The sequence below is a fragment of the Panthera tigris genome, chromosome B3, assembly GCF_018350195.1.
Source record: "Panthera tigris isolate Pti1 chromosome B3, P.tigris_Pti1_mat1.1, whole genome shotgun sequence".
Taxonomy (NCBI): Eukaryota; Metazoa; Chordata; class Mammalia; order Carnivora; family Felidae; genus Panthera; species Panthera tigris.
In genome coordinates, this window is record NC_056665.1 from 134,735,691 (window position 1) to 134,756,107 (window position 20,417).

General features: G+C 52.3%; 1 protein-coding gene across 1 annotated transcript in view; it reads left to right on the forward strand.

Moving 5' to 3' along the window:
* The window catches only part of SLC24A4 (solute carrier family 24 member 4), a 170,978-nt gene that overhangs the window by 102,095 nt on the left and 48,466 nt on the right, over positions 1-20,417 (forward strand). The window contains exons 3-8 of the mRNA XM_007094943.3: positions 9,841-9,917; positions 12,695-12,769; positions 15,656-15,740; positions 16,263-16,366; positions 17,192-17,266; positions 20,211-20,236. Coding sequence (XP_007095005.2) covers positions 9,841-9,917; positions 12,695-12,769; positions 15,656-15,740; positions 16,263-16,366; positions 17,192-17,266; positions 20,211-20,236 — 442 coding nt within the window. The remainder of the gene's footprint in view (positions 1-9,840; positions 9,918-12,694; positions 12,770-15,655; positions 15,741-16,262; positions 16,367-17,191; positions 17,267-20,210; positions 20,237-20,417) is intronic.

Genomic DNA, 20,417 nt, shown 5'->3' on the forward strand with positions numbered 1-20,417 from the left:
AGAGCCCAATGAGGGACTCGATCTTACGACGAGATCACGACCTGAGCCGATATCAAGAGTCGGACGCCTGACCAGCTGAGCTACCCTGGTGCCCCTTGTTGTAAGGATTAAAAGGAATACTATGTGTCAGGTACTTAGAGGGCTTGGTACACAGTAAGCCCCATATACATACCTATTTGCTGTTTGTGGTTTATACATAAAACATCATAATCATGCTAACAAAAAATTACATCTGTGTCCCCCAAGTCGAAGTAGTTCACCCTAATAATCACTGTCCTCTTGATATACTCAGTACCTCTGTGTGGTGGCTGGTGAGTGGCTCAGAGTTTGGTGGTTGTAATGTGGATAAGAATCTCGGTTGCTGATGAACTTGAGATATGTTGTGTGCATTCTTTATCAGATCCTGTAGCAGAGGTGGGGGCAGAAGAGGGGTGAACGAATTGTCCCCATGGCACTAGGAGACCGCCCAACCTACTGTGGGAGAAATACAGCCAGACACAGCCAGCGGCCAGTGGAATTATGCAGATGAACAAAGTCCACCCGATGAGAACACATCCCTGCTGTTCGCTCCGTGTACTGTAGCAAGGGGGTCCACTACCACCGCTTGCCCTTGGCAGAGACTCAGGCAGGTAGGGGGGTGGAAAAGCTTTGTCGTGAAAACAGGAGAGGCCTAGGGTGCGCCCTGGTGGGAGGTCATTGGCACGGGAGGCTGGCGGAGGGTGAACTAGAAGCAGGGCATCTCATGCCATTGGTTTGGGGAGTATGTCTGTTTCCTAGGGCTGATGTAACGTTACCACAAACTGGGTGACTTAAAACAATCACCGTATTGTGTCCTTGTTCTAGAGGCCAGAAGTCTGAGATCAAGGTATCCGTAGGGTTGGTTCCTCCTGAAGGCTCTGGGGAGAATCTGTCTGCTGTCTCTGCTCTGGTTTCTGGTGGCTACATCCATCCTTGGTGTTCCTTGGCTGCTGGACACGTCACTACGGTCTCTGAGTTCGTCGCCACCCGCCTTCTCTGTGTCTTCGTGTGTCCTTTCCTCTTATAAGGACACCAGTCAGTGGATTTAGGGACCACCCTAATCCAGTATGACTTCATTTTTATTTAAATAACTGCATCGGCAAAGACCCTATGTTATAGACAAAATTATGTCTCCCCACCTCACTCCCCAGTCCATATGTTGAAGCCCTAACCTCCATGTGACCGTATTTGGAGAGAGCACCTTGGTAGGTAATTAAGGTAACATGAGGTTATAAGGCTGGGGCCCTAATCCAATAGGACCGTTTGATAAGCCCAATGCCCTGTCCTGGGTGAAGGACAACTGGGCCACGTAGCATCTGGAACCTCTTCCAGCCCTAAAATTCCGTGGCGGTTGCTCCTGGAGAGTGCGATCCTGCTGCTGGATCTTCCAATCAAATTTTTATTTTTGGTGGTGCTTAATCTCTTTTGGAATGTGCTGGAAAAAAAAAAAAAGATAGGATTTTAAACTCTTTTTCAAGCTGGTTAGGCCAATGATTTAATTATTTTTGCTCCTGTTTGAGACATGAGAGTGATGATAAAACCTAGACATTCCAACTATTGCCCATGAAAGGTATAAAATTCTTAGCGAAGTTATTTTAAACCATAGAATTGGGGGAAAATCACGATTTTTTTTTTCTTTTTGCTTTTGGTTTCTGGCACTTGGGTGGTTTCTAAAACACACAAGTTGAAATGATGGAAGTTTGAAGCTATTTAAATTACTCTCCAGCCTTACGGTCTCACTTGCATAGTTTCAGAATAAACGTCAGGGCTTAGAACGTGGGGCTATTTTTAACTAAGGTAGAAAGCAGAGAGAGAATGGCATGTTTTGAGGCAATTTTTTTCTGTTTTGAAAAATTCAATTCACAGTTTATATTCCCTAAAGAGAATCGACTAATTGAAAGGTCGGGGAAGGATCAGCATCTAATGGAAGCACATCTCCGTCCAGCACTTTCCTTCTGGGCAAGGTCATGGTTCAGCATCCAAGCAGCACTTTGGAAGCCCAGAGCCGAGAAAGCAGGGCCAGCCAGCCTGTCTCCTAGATATCCTTGGGGCAGAGCTCGTTCTAGCAGCTCTCGGGTTTGTGTCCGAAGGGAGGTGGAAAGCCAGACACGTATTCACTCCGTGGACGTGTCCTGAACACCCACCTCGTGCCAGGATCCGACAGCTCACAGGCTTGAGCCGTGAAGCCAGAGGAGAGCCAGTGTGGGAGGGCAGGTGGCTCGAGAAGACGAGAGATTGTCCGGGCCACACCACGCGGGTTTGGGCATTTATCCTAAGAGCAATTGGAAACCATGGAAGGGTTTCAGGCCATATGCACATGTGGAGGAACTGGTCTGGCTCCGTGTGGAACACAGAACGGGGCACACCGGGAGAGGTTGGTGGAGACGGAGAGGTGGGTGAACTCAAGCTGGTTAGGAAGTAAGATGGCCAGGACCCTAAGGAGCATTGGCTAAAAGAGGGCAGAGTGTGAAGCACCTGGATGGCTCAGTCGGTCAGGTATCCAACTCTGGATCTCAACTCAGGTCATGGCCCCAGGGTCATGAGATGGAGTCCTGCGTCAGGCTCTGCGTTGACATTGCACAGCCTGCTTGGGATTCATTCATTCATTCATTCATTCATTCATTCTCTCATTCTCTCTCTCTCTCTCTGTCAAAATAAATAAACTTGAAAAAAATAGTAGGACAGAGTGTCACTCAGTGCTCAGTACAGGAAATAGAAGCCATTCTCCATATTTTTAAACAGAAAGGAATTCAGGGAATTATGTGTTTACAAAGTTGCAAGAAAGGCTAAAGGAACAGGAGTTGGAAGTGGGATGATCAAGTTCAAAGACATCCTGTGGGGGAGTACGGAAGTGGGTGCTGTTGCCAGGAGAGCCTCTCAACACATAGTCTTTATAACCTTGGTCGCCGGAGGAAGAACCCCTCTGCGTCTTTTCTTCCCTCTGAGCCCCCTGGCTTGGCAGACCCTGCTTCTCCTTCAGAACGCTTAGCTTCAAGGTCGTCCAGACTCCACAGGACAGGAAATAGGGCCGGTACGTGTGAACGTGTGACTATGCAGTGCACAGCCTGTGCGCTGTCTAGCGTCCCTGACAGGAAGGTTCGTGGAAGGAAGTTGAAATGGAAGCTGGGTGCCCTTGGCCCTGTCCACCCATCACAGGGCGTGGGGGAGGAGGAGGTCATCAGGGACAGCGCCGGGATTTCTTGCGTGCACAGCCACATGGATGGTGGGCCACTCACTGGGGACAGTTTAAGGTACTTCTAGGATGGCTAAGGTGTGATGACCGGTTGGCACCTGGGTATGTTGGGTCTCGAGCTCAGCAAAGGTTGGGATTTGGGAGATGTCTGCAGAGATTAGGAATTCAAGGCCAAGGCCACCTGGGGAGAGTGCGTAGATGGAGAAGAGGGCTTGGGCAGAGCCCTGAGAACCATAGTATTTGGGGTCCCACAAAGGAGGGGCTTCTGAAGGACACTGTGCAAGCGGGGGGGGGGGGTTGTCAAAGAAACGAAGTGAGAGCATCGTGTGAAGGTGGGATCACACAGCAATGTGGGCGGATCCTGGTACATTTTGCCAAATAAAAGAAGCAAGACCAGAAGGGGTGAAAGAAGCCAAAAGAAAGGCTGCATGTTGTATGATTCCACTGACAGAGCATTCTAGGAAAGGCAGTCTATGGGAAAAGGAGACACCAGTAGCTGCCAGGAGTTGGGGTGCAGAGGAGGGTTTGACTGCAAAAAGGCAGCACGAGGGAATTTGGGGGATGATAGAACTCTGCTGTCTCGGGGCGTGGTGGTGGATGTCCCAAGACCCGTAGAAACGCACGCCCTGAAGAATGAATTCTGTATGTAATGTGGGTGGGTGGATAGATCATTCATATGTTCATACATCATAAGTAGGGCGTGGTCACTTTTATTAAACGTTTCAAGTATGTTGAGAAAGATGAGTGACGGGTTTCCGTAGATCCATGGAGTGACGGACAAGACCTCTGCATGGGCGGCTCGCGGACTGTCAGCGGAATGGACCTGTAACATGTGTGTGGTCCTTTTTTAGGAATGTGACTTCTTGCTGTGGTCCTTAGAACTTGCAGGGGTACGGAGCCTGTCCTTGGGTAAAGGAGACTCGAGTTCTCAGATGTGCACCTGTTGCGGGCAGAATGCTCTGATGGAGAGACTGGTGTCGGTTGGGCTCCCAGCCTGTGTCCCTCTGTCCTCGCTTGTGCCAAACCTTGGTTGCGTGACCACAGGCGCCTCGTTTAGCTTTTCAGAACCTCTATTTTGTCATCAAGAAAATGGGGATGACGGTCTTCTCAGGACTGATGTGACAGATGAGAGGGCTTTGAGAAGTTTGTAATGCAGCCTTCGAAACTTGATGTGGGCGCCACTCTCTCCATGGGCTTGTCTTCCCCCTCCCCCCTCGCGTCAGTAACCCCCTCCCCAACCCTGGCTTGGTTCGCTCCCCGTCATTCTTGCAAGCTTCTCGTCATCTCTCAGTCTTTTGTCTACTTGTCTAACTTGCACCAGCCCCTCAAGTGCACGTCTGGGATGCTCGTAGTAAATGCTTGTGTCCCGCACACAGTAAATGCTCAAGAAATTCATATTGGACTCTTTCAGGAGCAGGGCGTCTGCCATCTTGATAACCTACCGCTCTCTGGATAACTTTGCCTTTCTCTGAAAGTCCAATCACGCTCCAGGATGAAAAAATGCCAGGCCTGCGGATGCTCACAGATGCATCGGGATCCCGTCTGCCCATGCCCAGAAGGCCTGACATCTACCGAGGGTGCTCAGCAAATGCTTGAACAAATTAATGCATTTTGAAAACTAGCAGCACTGTTGGCAAAAGTACGGAGCCTTGAAGGGGTAACATGAACTCAGGGTTCCTGAAATAGAATGGCATTATCCGTGTGAGCTTGTCCACAGAGAAGGTCAAGTGTGCCTAGGGGTCTCATTTATAAGGTGTTAGGTCGCTGGTGGTGGAGGGGAGGGTTGCAGAGGCTTTTGTCCCCAGGGGTCTTAAAGTTTTCCCTCCGATGTTCAGGAAGGCACCTGGCAGGAAAGACCTCTCCCCAGCTCCCACCCGCCCTGGACCCAGCGGAGTGTGGGTGGACTAGAAGGTTCATGCCCGAGGTGTAATGTAAGGAGAGGGGTGTGTTCAGAACCTAGAGTGATGGAGAAGCCGGCTCTGGGCACCCAAGTTCAAAGGAAAGAATCCTAAAAGGGAGGTGGGCAGTGGTTGCCGGGTCTCCGGCAGCTTTCCCTCCCTTCCTCTCGCCCCGGGCTCCCCAACCCCCGTCCGCAGGTGTCGGGGTGCTGGGATCATCCCTGGTTTCCTAAGCTCAGCTCCACCTGAAGGCATATCTTTTCCCCCACACCCACCGCTGCCGGATTTCTGCAGCTTAAAGGCTTAGGCATGGCCTCAAAAGCTGCATGCACCTGCCCTCTTGATTCCTCCGTCCTCCCTGGTGGGGATTTGAGCAGACGGGGCGGCTCGGCCCCTTGCAGACATTGCAAGCGTCGCCGCACCCTTGAACGTGGCCCAGGGGCTCCTGATCCCAGCAAGGCCAGGAGAGGAGTTTTTCTCAGGAAGCCAGGATTAAGTAGCAGCAGCATCCAAACCCTGATGTGGCCGGGTCTGATCTCCACGGTCTCTTGCTCTTCCCCACTAAGCTGGTTTTGTCTTCCCTTTTGCTTTCACAAACCCAAGGCTGGTTGTCTGGAACGGGGGTGGGGGCAGACTTGTATCAAGTGTGGAGTCTGTAAGGTAACCGTTCTGAATGACACTGAGTGCCGTGCAGAGTTGTCTGGATCCCTTAACCCTTACCGCAGCCTGGTGGGCATGGCGATCACCATTTACAGGTGAGGGGACAATCCCTGAGGTGTTAGGCAACTTGCCAAGGTCATGAGAGTAATAGGAAAGGGTCAGAGGCCTTTCCTGAAACCTGTCATCTGCTTCTAAAGACAGTGCCCTGAGCAGGTGCATAGGCTGTCTGTGGTTTAAAGTTCCTGCTGTTCGTGATCGAGGTGGGACGGACAGGTACCTGCTGTGCCTGCTCCGTGGTCTGCTGCCTAGATGCCAGTTTCTAGAAGCTTCGATTCCTGAACTGAGAAGTGGACCGGTCCCAGCTACCAGCTGCCGACTGGGGAGGGCAGGGTGGCCATCTGCCCACTCCTAACCACATAGTAGCAGTGGGTGTTCCACCACTTTGCGTGGTAGCAGATGGCTCCTCAAGAAATAGAGGGACGGACGCAGCCGGGGCCCCACAAGCTTGTGGGCAGTTGCATCAGAACTCCCATTCAGGTCTTCCAACCCCCTTTACAGTGGGATCTCCGTCTGGGTTAGAGGCAGCCCTTAATCCTAGACAAGGAGCTCAGGGTCCCGCTATGTGTCCTGGCTTATGTGGCTGGGGTCCCCAAGCTGCTCACTGCCCCCTCTGAGCCTCATCTGGAAAACAGGGACATTCATGGCTACAGGGCCTGCCTCATGAGTTCATCGTGTGTCCAGAAGACTTGGGTGGGTGCAGAGGGCAATGGGTCATTAGCAGCTGGTAGGTGTGCTGGTTACTCTTTGCTGGCAAAATTAAGGCATGGATGGCATGTCCCCCCTCTGCAGCCCTCCAGCCTATGCAGGGGGTCGCAGAGCAAGAGGCTGTGGCTGAACCAATAGAAGCCTGTTCCTACCAAGGACAAAGCCATTTATAATCCATATCTCCCCCCTCCCGGAGCCCAGCTGATACATCCTCACGGCAGAAAGGCGCATTACTTTATTCTAATTTTCAAAGAATTCCCAGGATTGAATAAATCACCAGCTCTCTGAACACAGATTTGGAGAATCAGGAACAGTGTCGAATGTTCCGCGCAGAAACGTCCATTGATCTGCATCAAAATATCCTGGGCTGTTACGTTTCTCCTGGAAACAAGGCCCTGGCCGCAGGAATGCTGAGCCCCTTCCTTTATAATTATCATCTCTGAGCCGACAGACCTTGAAGCAGACCCCTGCCCTTGAAATGACAGCAGCAGTTTTATTAAAGAATTTAGATTACAGAAGGAAAAATACCCCAGAGAAGAGAAAGAATCCATCTTTCATTAAATGCTGCTTGTTTTAAAGTGGGAACATTTTCTGGGTGTCTGGGGAGCTGATGTTTTCCATGTCTTGTGGGAGAATCTGATCTTAAAAAACAGAAGATTTTCCATATAAGGGAGAAGTCATCATTTTCAGAGCTTAGGGCCAAATTGTATTTCCAGAGAAGAGATTTTTGTCCTAGAGAGTATATTTACAAGCATTTATTGAGCACCCGCTATGAACCAGGTGTCATTCTAAGTGTTCAAGGGGTCTGTAAGGGTAATGAAAGCATTCTAATAGGATAAGAGAATATGGGTTGTTAGTAGTTTACTATTTTTTATTCAGTTGACTTTAATTTTTTTAATGTTTATTTTTGAGAGAGACAGAGACCGAGCACGAGTGGGGAAGGGCAGGGAGAGAATCCAAAACAGGCTCCAGGCTCTGAGCTGGACACAGAGCGTGAACTCACGGACCGCGAGGTCTTGAACTGAGCCCAAGTCGGATGCTTAACCAACTGAGCCGCACCCCCCACCCCCAGCACCCTTATTCAGTTGACTGTTAAAGCGTTTTGGGAATTTGCTGTGTGCCAGGCCTGGCTAAGGCCCTGAGAATGTAATACGGGGCAGTGTGGAGCCCTGCCTTCCCGGAGCTTCCAGTCTAGCTGGATGTGATGGAGACGTGGGGGTGTGGGAGTGTCTGACAGAAGACTTGTAGAAATGACATTCACAGTGTAGTTATCCATTGGTCATCTTGAATGGGCAGGTGGGGTGAGAAGGAATTATTCCTTAATTATCTGTGAACTTTCTGAGGCCGAAGAAGCAAACGAGTGGCCCAGATCCCTTGGGAATGTCAAGGGTGATACTCCAAAGCCAAGTGTTTGGTTTCTGATGCAGAAGGCTCTGCACATCACAGGGCCACCCACCACCATCCAAGGATGATGAGAGCTTGTAACAGGAGTGGTGGTACCCACCCCAGCAGGGGTATTCTTGGGGCCAAAGGAGGGGCTGTGACCTGGTACCCAATGATCCAAGATGGCGGTATGCCAGCGGAAGCACCTGGCAGCTGAGGGGTCCAGGGGATGAGGGGACAGGGACCAATGCTCTCAGACCTCATCCCTACCTTGCTACACCTCAGCCCGGGGTCATGCCCCAAGACTTACCTGGAGCCTCACTCCCACTGATGATTTTCCCGTGTGTGTGGCTCCACAGAGAGAGTCCACAGCATGGGGGAGGGGGGCGGGTGGGGACAGGGGTTTGTCCTGCCAGCACTGCCATCCCCAACCCAGCCGATGTCACCTGACCTCTTTGGGATCTTGGCTTCCCCATTTGGAGTGACAGATCCGTCATGGGTGGTCGGAGAGGTGGACAAGAGGGACCAGTGAGCTTTGGACAAGCTGAAAGGGCTTTGCAGGAGAACACGTGTCCCTGAACTCTGGGGGGCAGGCAGGGGACCAGAAATGACTCCAGAGTGAGGGAATAAGCCTGCTTCTCAATTCTGATCTGACTGTGGCAACGGGTGATATCCCAGAATCCTGGGACAGCAAGTTTGAAGTTTGCCACAGTAACAGCTTTATTTAATTTATTTAATTCACATACCATACAATCCATCTATTTAAAGTTACAACTTTAGTGGCTCTTAAGCATATTCATAATTATGCAAGCATCACCACAATTTTAGAACACTTTCATTAACCCAGATAGAAACCCTGCCCACCTTAACTGTTACCCCCCAAGCCCTCATACCTCCCAGTCCTAGTCAACCACAAATCTACCAAATAGATTTACCTATTCCGGCCATTTTATATTAATGGAATCTTACAACACGTGGTCTTGTGTGACTGGCTTCTTTCACGTAGCATGCCATTTTCAGGGTTCTTCCAGGTTCTTCCTGGATGGTTCTTCCATCATCTATCAGTGCTTCCTTTCTTTTTAAAGTTTTTTATTGTTTATTATTTATTTTTGAGAGAGAGAGAGATAGCACAAGTGGGGGAGGGGCAGAGAGAGAGGGAGACACAGAATGACAAGCAGGCCCCAGGCTCCGAGATGTCAGCACAGGGCCCGCCGCGGGGCTCGAACCCACAAACCGTGAGATCATGACCTGAGCCGAAGTCGGACGCTTAACCGACGGAGCCACCTCGGCGCCCCTTTGCTTCCTTCCTTTTTAGTGCCAAATACTATTCCATTGCATGGACCACGCTTTATTTATCCGTTCATTCACTGTGGCTCTTTGGGGTGTTTCCACTTCGAGGCGATCATGAATCACACTGCCACGAGCACTCGTGTGCAAGTTTTGTGTGGACGTGTTTTCCTTTGGGCAGATACTTGGGAGTCGACTCCCTGGGGCCTGTGGCAACTCTTCAGTCTAACGTTTTGAGGACCTGCCAGACTGTTTCCCCACAGCGCTGTCCCATTTTACTGTCCCACCAGCAGTTACGAGGGTTCCGGTATCCCCGCGTCCTTGCCAGCATTTGTCGTTATTTGTCTTTGCCATCCTCGTGGGCAGGAAGTGTTTCCTACGTCAGAAAACTGCGAGGGGTGTGGTAAGCTTGATCACCTCGAGTTTCTAGGATGTCTGTGGATAATTCGTGTTCAGCAACGTTTACTGGAGAGCGCAGGTCTGCCATGGCCTAAGGAGAAGCGGCCGGCTGGCTCCCTCCTGGCCGGTTCCCGGCCCAACAGACTCTGCGGTTCCACGGTGGAGACTCAGACTGCAAGGGCGGCCATCCCATCGGGAGGCCCACTGAGACTAACACTCTGTCCCCTTGTCTTGCAGCGATTCATGAGTTCCCCACAGACCTGTTCTCCAATAAGGAGCGACAGCACGGAGCCGTCCTGCTGCACATCCTCGGAGTAAGTGGCCGTGTGGCGGGGGGAGGGGCTGGGATGTTCCTAAACCTCCGGCAGGTGAGGCCTGTGTGCAGAGCACGGCAGAGCCCTGGCGTGCCAAAGATGTCCCACCCTTGGAAGCGCCCCGCGAGGAGAACGGATCCTGGACCCATTTTAACCCTCCCCGCCAGAAAAAAAAAGAAAAGAAGATGAAAAGAAATCTTAAAGATCTCAGGTGGCTTGCTCGGGGTTGCACAGCAAGTGACCCCGAAGTCCCGTCTTCCTGTGCCCCATCTTCTGCTTTTATAAAAAGGGAGTGACAGCCTCTTTCCCAGACGTGTGAGCACGCGTGCATGTGAGTCAAGAAGCACCCTGTCGGCAGGCGTCTTTTGGGATGAGCACTGGGTGTTGTATGGAAACTAATTTGACGATAAATTTCATATAATAAAAAATAAAATAACATAAAATAAAAATAAAGTCACTAAACTCAAAAAAAAAAAAAAAAGCGCCCTATACATGATTGCCGGGATTCCCCGCCCCCCCACCCCCCATTTTCACCACCCTGCCATAAATCTATAATTGAACACTTTGGGGCACTTCTCCAGTTCCCCTCTGTATTTAGATGCGCCTTGGTAACAAGTGGTGGAGTTCAAACAACAATTCCAAGAGGAACAGCGGGTCCAAACCTAAGTCCCAGGTCAAAGTCAGCTCTTCTGTGACAGGAGTAGGCGAACTACAGCCTGTAGCCGCTGCCCGTGTTTGTAAATAAAGTTTTCTCGGGGCACAGCCATTCCTGTCATTTCTGGATTATCTGTGGCTGCTAAACCCCACCCAGTATATTGAACGACAGTCCTGGGTATTTCTGTGACAGTTATTATCTTCCCACTTGCCCCGGCTCTCCCGCGCCCTCCCCTTTCACTGAGAGGGTTTCGCGAATTAGTCCCGTAGTTCTGGTGCTCTGCCCCGTGAAGGTCTTGGCATTTGCTGACGCAAAGCCTTTTCTCCTGAACCTGAGAACACCTCAGGAATTTTGCAGAAACCCTGGAGAGCAGACATTCCCAAACTGTGGCTGGAGGGCCAAATCCAGCCCACCTCCTGTTTTTGTGAATCAAGTTTTATTGGAACGCAGCCATACCCACTCCGTGTCCTCTTCTGTAGCAGGGTCATTGCGATGGAGACTGTGTGGCCTGTCAGTACTAAAATATTCGCCGTTTAAGAAAAACTTTGCTAAAAAACAAAAAACTTTGCTGACCCCTTCTTTAGCGCAAGAAAAGGCTCAAGCTCTGGAGCCAGTTGTCGTCTGCGACACTCGGAAGCTTCTCAGAATTTCCTGGCCTGGGCAGTGTGGTGCCTTCTTGGCCTCCTTTTCTCTTGAGTGTTTCTGAGGGAATCAAGAGAGCTGGGGTCCCACAGATCACCCTTTGCCTGGGAGATGATGTTGGGGAGAATTTATGGGGAGGGGGGGCGGTGAATTCAAGTCCATATCCTGAGATTTTTATAGAAGAGTCTCTCTCCTTTACCCATACCCTCAGTATTTGTTTCTTTTTGCTTTCTGCCCAAAGATAATTAGATCCAGGGACAGCATACCTGGGCTCCAGGAGATAAGGCCTTGGAGGCCTTGGCCACAGCCGATCTTCCAGTTGATTTAATCACCATTAATCAGTGTGCTACTTCAGCAACTGCACAATTGTTTTTGCTGAAGCAGCCCAGCCTTTCCCATTTTTGTGAATAGAGCATCCATATCACTTTGTCTTTGAAGAAAGAAATGCTTCCCTTAGCATTTAGCATAAAGTCCCACCTGTCCATGGACTCTCTGGTCCTTGCCTTTCCCTCCAACTTCACATCCTCTGTTTTCCATCTCCGTCTCACTGTGTTCTACCTACATCAGTGACCTTGCTGTTCCTCAGGTGCACCAAGCATACTCCTGCCCCAGGACCTTTGCACTTGCCTTTCCCCAACAGTTAGACTTTGTCTCTTTGTCCCCCGCTAAGGTAAGTTACAGGAGGCAGAGGCATTTCCTGGCAGATTCCCCATGTATCCCTGATGCCTGGAATAGTGCCTGGCCCATAGGATAGGCTCGGGGAAACCATGTTGGATGGGCAGGGCAGGGAGGGGTTCTGTATATAAAACCGTGTGAAAACTGTCAGTCTGTTCTCACTATGCCATTAAACAGATGAAGAAATGGAGACCTGGGGATGTGACTTATCCAAAGTCACATGGCAACTGAGTCCCAGAATCAGCATTAGAATCTGGACTTTTTGTTCCTTGAACCCCCCCAGTTGTGAGTGGCTTGTGTCTTTGAACCTCTGCCAACATTAGGTAGCATCCCAGGTACCCCTGGCTCTCAAATTGCCACTCGTTTCGGCAGGGGGTGGCCAACTGGTAAGAAGAAAATGGTGCCTTCAGCAAAAATGAAGGGGGAAAATTGGGATAACTATTATTTTAAACTCTTAAAATGGTGATTCTAAATGCTCTCCTTGGCCCTAAGGGTGAGATCTTGTATTTCGAGACCATACTCTAGTGCCAGGGAGATAGCTGGTGCTTTAAGAGCAGAGGAAAGAGCCCAAGGCCGTGTGGCCTGAGCTTTTGGCCCCTTTGCCGCCCAGCATATTATTTCCCCTCCTTGGGCTCAGTTTCCCCATCTGCTTGTGAGAGGATTGAGGGAGCCAGCCTCTGTGGTGCCAGAATCTTCCTCTGTGTGTACCTCCGCCTTGGCAGGCTGGCTCTGGGCGTGACGGATGCCCAGCCGTGCCTCCGTGGCGGTAGGCGCCTTCGCTGACGATCCCCCATTTCCTTCTCAGGCTCTGTACATGTTCTACGCCTTGGCCATAGTGTGTGACGACTTCTTCGTTCCGTCTCTAGAGAAGATCTGCGAGGTACGGTACGCAGGAGGGACTTGGGATCCCTCAGCAAAGCCGGGGTGGGGGTGGAGGGCTGGGGCCGCCAAGGACACAGGACGCGTCAGGGCCAGACTGAGTGGGGAGCACTCTGGTGGTGAAGATGGTCAGGCCAAACGCTTAGTGTGGCCCCAGCAGAGCCTGGCTTTGGAACCCCCAGAGGAGAGTCGGTGGGGGAGGGGGGGGGCGTCTTCTCCCAGATTTGGCAGAAGGAGAGGCGTGCGGTCATCACCCAGAGCCTCTGGCTGCATGGCGAGCTGTTGGCCGTGAAGCCAAGCCTGTCTGGTTAGGGAGCATTTCTCATACCAAGCTGCGGGTGGCAGGCACCAGGTAGGGACCTGTGTCTTTGGGGAAGATGCAGAGGCGGAGCAAGGAAGGCCCTTTGTTCCAAGTTCACAGGCTGACGTTTTTCCCTTTAAGTATTTGTGAAGGTTTCGTTTTCTTGTCTCTTGCCTCACACGTGAAAACTCCAGTGCTGGGGCGCCTGGCTGGGTCAGTCGGGAGAGCACGTGACTCTTGATCTCGGGGCTGTGGGTTCAAGCCCCATGTTGGGTGTAGCTATTGCTTCAAAATAAAATCTTACAAAGAAATTTGTTTTTAAGTCTCCTGTGTCTCTCGGCTCTGCCTTACTCTTGGCTTCCAGCCAGGGAAGGAAAATTACCTCTGTTTGCAGCACCTACTGTGTGCAGGTGACTCTGGGCTTTGGCTCACTTCGTCCGTGTGAGATCTCCCAGCTACTTGAGGCCGCCTTGTTGTTGTGACATTGGCAGCCGGGGGACACAGCTTGTTAGGACAGGTGCTTCCCTGCTGCTCGGCACAGAACAGGGACTTTTTGACTTGGGCCTCCTGAAGAGGGAGTGGCCTGGCAGGGGTGTGCAAAGGCCTCCCCTCCCCCCGCCCCCCCTTGCTCACCACTCCACTTCTCACCCCGCTCAGAACGAGCCACAGATCAGGAAGCGAATTGAGCCAGAGAAGGAGCATAAGGAGAGAATCCGGAAATGGCCGCCGGGGGTGTCGGGGTGGGAGGCCTCGCCTCAGGGCCCCTGGAGCGGTGTGCTGGGGGTAAGCCATCTGCTGCTTCCTCGGAGGAGGCCCTCGGGGAAGCCAGTCAGCTGGGCCTTGCAGAGTGTGCACTCTGGGCACTCACTAATGCGAGAGCTTGGGGACCCCAGCAATGGGGGGGGGTCCCCTGCCATTCTGGGGGTGGCAGAAGCCTGTGGAAGATGGGTGACCAATGGCACAGGACCATGTGCCGTGGAGGTGCCCCTCAAGGTTGCCTGTCTCTGTAAGGACACAGAGGTGGATGAGCGGGATGGCCTTGGTCCTATAGGCAAAAACCAACGGAAGGGGCTAGTGAGAGCCATCAAAGGACTGAAGAGCCAAAAGGAGGGAGGGAATGTCTCTCTCGGGGAGAAGCCTAGGAGGGCTTCATGGAGGAAGTGGTATTTGGTCCAGACTTCTGAAGTGGGAAGGATTTCTCCAAGCAGAGAGGGCAGGGAAGGGTGTCCCAGGAGACAAAGGCAGAACAGTTTGTATTCTGCTAGAAGATACTGGAGATGCTCTGATGGCAGAACATCTTCTGTGGAACGTTCCTGTCTCAAGGTTAGGGTGGCCGGGTTTCCACCCTGGTAGGTCAGTATTGTGCCACGCACCAGCTTCTGTCAAGCCCAGAGCTCTGACCCCTCTGAGGGACCCCTTCTATAGAAGGTCAGCAAGGTCAGCAGGGAGGTTGTGCCAGACTCTGTGTTCCTCAGGGACTCCAGAGCCCCGGGCTGACCAGGGTGCTTTGGAAGGTGGATGCCAGAGGAGACCCAGCCCTGCCCAGAGGCCTTCTGAGTACCACAGGGTGGGCACCTTCAAGGTGGTGTTCAGGCAGGGGCGCCCCGACGGCTCAGTCAGTTAAGCGTCTGGCTCTTGATTCAGGCTCAGGCCACGATCTCACAGTTTGTAAATTCGAGCCCTGCATCGGGCCCCGTGCTAACAGTATGGAGCCTGCTTGGGATTCTGTCTCTCCCTCTCTACCCCTCCCCTGCTTGCTCTGTCTCGCCCAGATAAGTAAAAATAAACTTTAAAAAAAAAAAAAGGTGCTGTTCAGGGAGACCCAGGATCTCGGTGGTTTCTCCTGGCATCGAAAGTCCCCGGCACCACATTCCCAATCAGAGGATGGGCTTCTGTGGCCGGACCACGGCCTTGCCAAGCAAAGTGAGTCTCAACAGAGCTCCAGCCCCGCCTCATTCTCCCTTATCCCTGGGAGTAGGGTACCTGGGTGTTTGTCTCAGCGGCCAGCCGGGCATCGGGCCTGCCACGGCGAAGGCCTTCTGGAATGCAAGAGCCAAGCTGTGTGTCTGGGGCCTCCGGGTTCCGCGGCCCCGATGCGTCGCAGTCCGCATGGTACCCAAGGTCTGTGTGGGCATCGGAGGTGGATCCCCATTGAGCACCGCTGTGTACCAGCCTCTCTCTTAGGCACTGGCAATCCGTGGGTGAAATAGACCGACCGCGCCCTCATCGGCCAGTGGGGCAGGGAAGCTCACAGACCTCACACCCTCGCTGTGTGATTTGTGTTTCATTAATGGGAGGACCGGACCCTCCCACCTGTCCTGGGTGTTGTACCTGGAAAGGCTTCATCAAGGAGACCTCGTTCAGGGGCTTTGGGGAATGAGCGGAAACTGACAGAAGAAGGGGACGGGGGCCTCTGGGTTGAGCGGCCAGCAGAGTAGCAGGAGACGTGTGTGCTCAGGGTGCAGCGTGCTCGACTCTGGCAACAGCACCGCTTTCCCACGCTTTCTGCGGCTGCCAGAGTGTCCGGGGACTGTGTCTGCTCTCCCTGCCTCACAGCCTGAATGTCCGCGGTCACTTCTGTTTCAGAAACTCCATCTGAGTGAAGATGTGGCCGGAGCCACCTTCATGGCCGCGGGAAGCTCGACGCCCGAGCTGTTTGCCTCTGTTATTGGTAAGAAATCCCACCAGCTGGGGACGTGGGATCCGGAGAGAGCCCCGGTCTGGGGCCGTGACCAGTGAGGGCATTCGTCAGCTCCGAGCCTCTGTTTTCTCATCTGTAAAACGGGAGAGCCAAGGAGACAGAAAGTAAACTCGTGGTTCCCCGGGGCATGTGGTGGAGCAAAGGGCTGATGGGTACAAGGTTTCTTTGGGGGGTGACGAAGGTGTTCTAAAATCAGATTGTGTGCTGGCTGCACCATTCTGGAAGTCTACCAAAACGCTGGGTCTTATGCTTTGAATGGGTGGGTTTTATGGCATGTGAATTATTTCTCAATAAAGCTGTTAAAAAGGAAAAAACGCGGGGCGGGGGGGAGTGGAGGAGTGGAGTAGGTGGTCCTCTCTGGTTTGGCCGTTGTCAGCATCATGGGCGTCCTAGAACCAGTCCCTCAGTCCATGGGGTTGGGGACAAGGGCCTCGCAGCAGCCTGGGTCTGAGGAAGTGTAGGCACAGGAGGATTTCTGCCTTTCCCTTCCAGGCGTGTTCATCACCCACGGAGACGTTGGGGTTGGGACCATTGTGGGCTCTGCGGTGTTTAACATCCTGTGTATCATTGGAGTCTGTGGATTATTTGCGGGGCAGGTCGGTGTTTTTCTCCCTCTATAGAGTGACATAAGGGACAGCAGTGGGGGGACCCGAGGCCTCACCTTAGTTGTGCCCTCAACTGCCCGAGGCTGCAGGCAAGTTGGCTTCCCCCTCCGAGCCCAGGTCCTCATGTGTACAAGTGGCCTCTGACGTTCCTTGCACATCCAGCCTCAGTGCATCTGAGAGCAGGGACGGGGTCTGCTCCCTTGGCCAGCCCAAGGGTGAGCATTCATTCAACATCAGGACGTCTTTGAGAGGCGCCTCCTGTAACCCTGACCCTGGGCTAGATTCTGGAAATATCTGAAGCCTGCTTTTGGTCTCCTTGGCAAGGAGCGTGACGTTGGCCTGCGGTTGGTACCCCATCAGCATCTCCCTGGTCCTCAGGGCCACGTGGGCGTTAGACTCAACCCCAGAGAGTTGGGCTCATGATTAGGCCCTGCCTGGCCAATGGAGGTAGAGATGGGCAGCTAGTTACTACCAGGAGGTTCCAGAATCACAGGGGAAGCAAGTGCCGCTGGCCTCTGCCTTGACCCTGGGCTTCCACTGTGAAGCCTGAGGTGTCTGTTACCTTGGAGGAACAGAGGGCAGCTTTGCCGTCACTTATAAACATTCCATGCTTTCTGTTCTGTTCCCCACGTATAATGAAAAACACAGGGTGGCCTTGAACAGCCAGGAAAGATGGGTTTCGGGTGGCACGGTTAGGAGTTGTTCCCTGGGCGTGTCCCTGCATCTGTGGGGGTCTGGGGGTGGTGAGAAAGCCACCCTCACACCACCGCCCCCATCTCTCCAGCCACTAGTCGCTGACGGCCCTTTGCTTGGCAGGTGGTCCGTCTGACATGGTGGGCCGTGTGCCGAGACTCCGTGTACTACACCCTCTCTGTCATCGTGCTCATTGCCGTGAGTTTCCTTCCTGCCCCTGTGCAGGCACATGACCCCTGCCCATCTCTGTCCCTGGCACTATAACCAGGGGACCCAGGGCACCCCAACCGTGGGCTGTGCTGACCGCTCACTGTAGTCAAAGTGACCAGTCCCCTCCCCGCTGTGCCTCCCTTGCCTGAAAGCCTCCTACCTGACACCTTGGTGATGGAGCACATCCCGGGCCCACCTTGGATTCGAAAAGGCCTTGGAAAAGTCAGAGCGTGGTCACACGGTCCACGCAGTTAAGTTCAAGCCCTTCGCTCATCGGGCCCTCGGATCCTCACGCGGCGCCGGGTTTCCTGAGAATCAGAGTTTCTGGGTTCACAGCTCACTGCAGAGCAGGAAGGAGAGAAGCAGGCTGGGGGCAGGCAGAGTGGGAAGCTGGGGCACCAGGGAGAAAAGCCGGAAGAGCGGGAACAGTGATTTCTAGAGTCTGGTAGCGTGGAAAGCGAGGGGCGATATCCCTGCAGTCCCCCGAGGGCCAGGGTGCCTTCATGGCACAGGACACCGGCTACTGCTGAGGAGTGCACCATCCAACAAGGGAGCCGTTTCAATCCAAGTGGTGGCATGAGGGCAGGTGCACGTGGTGTGCCCAGATTGACTGGAATGTGCTCCCCCCAGACACAGTTCTCAACCTTACACCACCTAGAGCCACCTGGAAAGGACAGTCACATCCCTCGTACTGTCTGTGGCTGGGTACCCAATCTCCCCCCAGGTCAATAGCTTGAAATAGCAAGTATTGATCACTCTTGTTGTCTGTGGATCAGAGTCTGGGAGTGGCTTACCGAGCCCTCTGGTTCAGGGTCTCACCGGTGTTGGCCCTGGTACGAGGCTCCCCTGGGGGAGGATCCACTTTCGGGGTCACTCACGTGGCTGTGGATAGCCCTCCGATCCCGCTTGGCTGGCTGTTCCGCAGCACAGCTCACAACAGGGTAACTGGCTTCCTTCAGAGGGAGGGTGAGAAGGTACCAGGGCGGAAGCCCGTTCTGCCCATAACCTAATCTTGGAGGTGACATCTCCTCACTTTCGCCATATTCTCTTTGTGAGGAGCCAGTCCCTAGGTCCAGGCCACATATCCAGGGGTGGCGTGAATGTCAGGCAGGGGGTTACTGGGACCCCAGCCTCCTACACCCCCCAAAATGAAAGTTACAGATAAAACTCATTGACCTGTACATACACAGTTGTAGAAAAGAATCAACGTGATGTTCGAAGTATAAAAGACGAAAACATCCTTCAGTGTGTAAATGTCTGGGCACAAAGACACTACAGCACTGAATGGTGGAATCCGTTGTCCCAGAAAGGAAAAATCTCTGAGCCCAGAAACCACCAGCACAGACCGAGACCGTGCTGGGCTGGAGCCTTAGACCCCGCGAGCATTCCTGACATTGACGACGTGATTTTCCAAAATTAGGAATGACTCCTGATGAAATCGTGGGCGGAGCCCAAGTACAATCATCCCTCCATTTACATGATAGCTACCTCACTAGAAAATTAAATATTTATTAAATACATAATTTAAAAAAGTATAGGTACTTTGATTTATAAAATAGAGTTCAGTTCTGGGCACAGATTTGTTTGGTTTTGTTTTCCCTGTTTGCCTGAATGTTTAGCAAGACCTTTTATTTTTTATTTATTTATTTATTTAAAAAAATTTTTTTTAATGTTTTATTTTTGAGACAGAGACAGAGCATGAATGGGGGAGGGGCAGAGAGAGAGGGAGACACAGAATCGGAAGCAGGCTCCAGGTTCTGAGCTGTCAGCCCAGAGCCCGATGCGGGGCTCGAACTCGCGGACCACGAGATCGTGACCTGAGCTGAAGTCGGCCGCTTAACCGACTGAGCCACCCAGGCGCCCCGGCAAGACCTTTTAAATAGGACGTGTGCCAAATGTGGAAAACCCCTTCTGAGAGAAATATCTCACAGGTTCTAGACTGGTCAGCATCCTGGGCTAAATGCCAGGAGCCTTTCATGGGGTTGTAAAAAACTAAAAATATCCCCCACAAGTGTTCTCATGTTCTGGTGGGGGAGGGCACTGGGCACTCCTCTGTTGAGTGCCCTTGCCTCGGAGCCTTGGGTTTGGGGAGCCTCACAGCGATGCCTGGCCAGGAATGACTCTCTCAGAAGTGGCCCCTACAGCAGCCTCTGTGTGTGACACCTGCCATGACAGCCAGAAGAGGGTCACAACGGGCCCAAGTCCAGACAGCAGCCCCCTGGCTTCTTCTGGCATCCGGTGTGGGGACCCTATGTCTCCAAGATCAGTTGGTGGGCACAGCCCCTCCACCTGCCTGTCCACACTGGGCCTGGCCAAGGTGGTCACAGGATCCCTCCCCTGGACCACAGAGGTGTCATTCATCTGGGTCTGTGCCAGAGATGCTTGGTGGAGTTGTTGGGCAATGTCAGTGGCCTCTTCAGAAGTCATCATGACCGCACCGTCACCCCTGGCCTCCCTTCAAATAGCACAAGTGGGTCCTTTGCCCTCAGAATTTCCAAAGGGGTCACTTTTCTATTTTAAGAAAACGATATCCCTTCCCTCCCATACACACGAGTCCCATTGGATAGGTAGGTACATAGGTTTGTAGGTAGACAGGCAGGTGTCCTTTTAGTTTTTAAGAGTGTTGATTCCAGCAAGGCTGTGCCCTTAGTGATGGCAGGTTGGCCCCAACAGCTACCCGGACCGTCATGAAGCACAGGCCGTTTCTCTTGGGAGGCTGAGCTGAGCCGCATAGTCTGGCATCTTGTGGTCTAGGTTTCGACTAAGGTCTAAGGTCACCTCCTCCCGTTGAGAAACCCAGAAACGGGGAGAGGAGCCCAGCTTTGTGTAGAAATAACAAGGCAATGATATGTGAGCTCGGAGTGTGTAGGGACCTGTGTGTGTTCTTTTGGAATAAATAAGTCCCCCACCCTTTGTTTCTTTTGCCTTCCAGTTCATATATGATGAAGAAATCGTGTGGTAAGTTTTAAGTTTGTTTCTTGTTCCTTTTTTGTTAGTATTCTTCCTCATTGGGTTCATTGAATCTTTTTTGAAATTATTTTTACAAACATGAGCTTTTGAACTTGCAAAAAGGGCATCGTTGGAAGCAATCACACCTTTATTCTTCCAAAGTGACAAAGAATCCCTCAGTGTTCCTGCA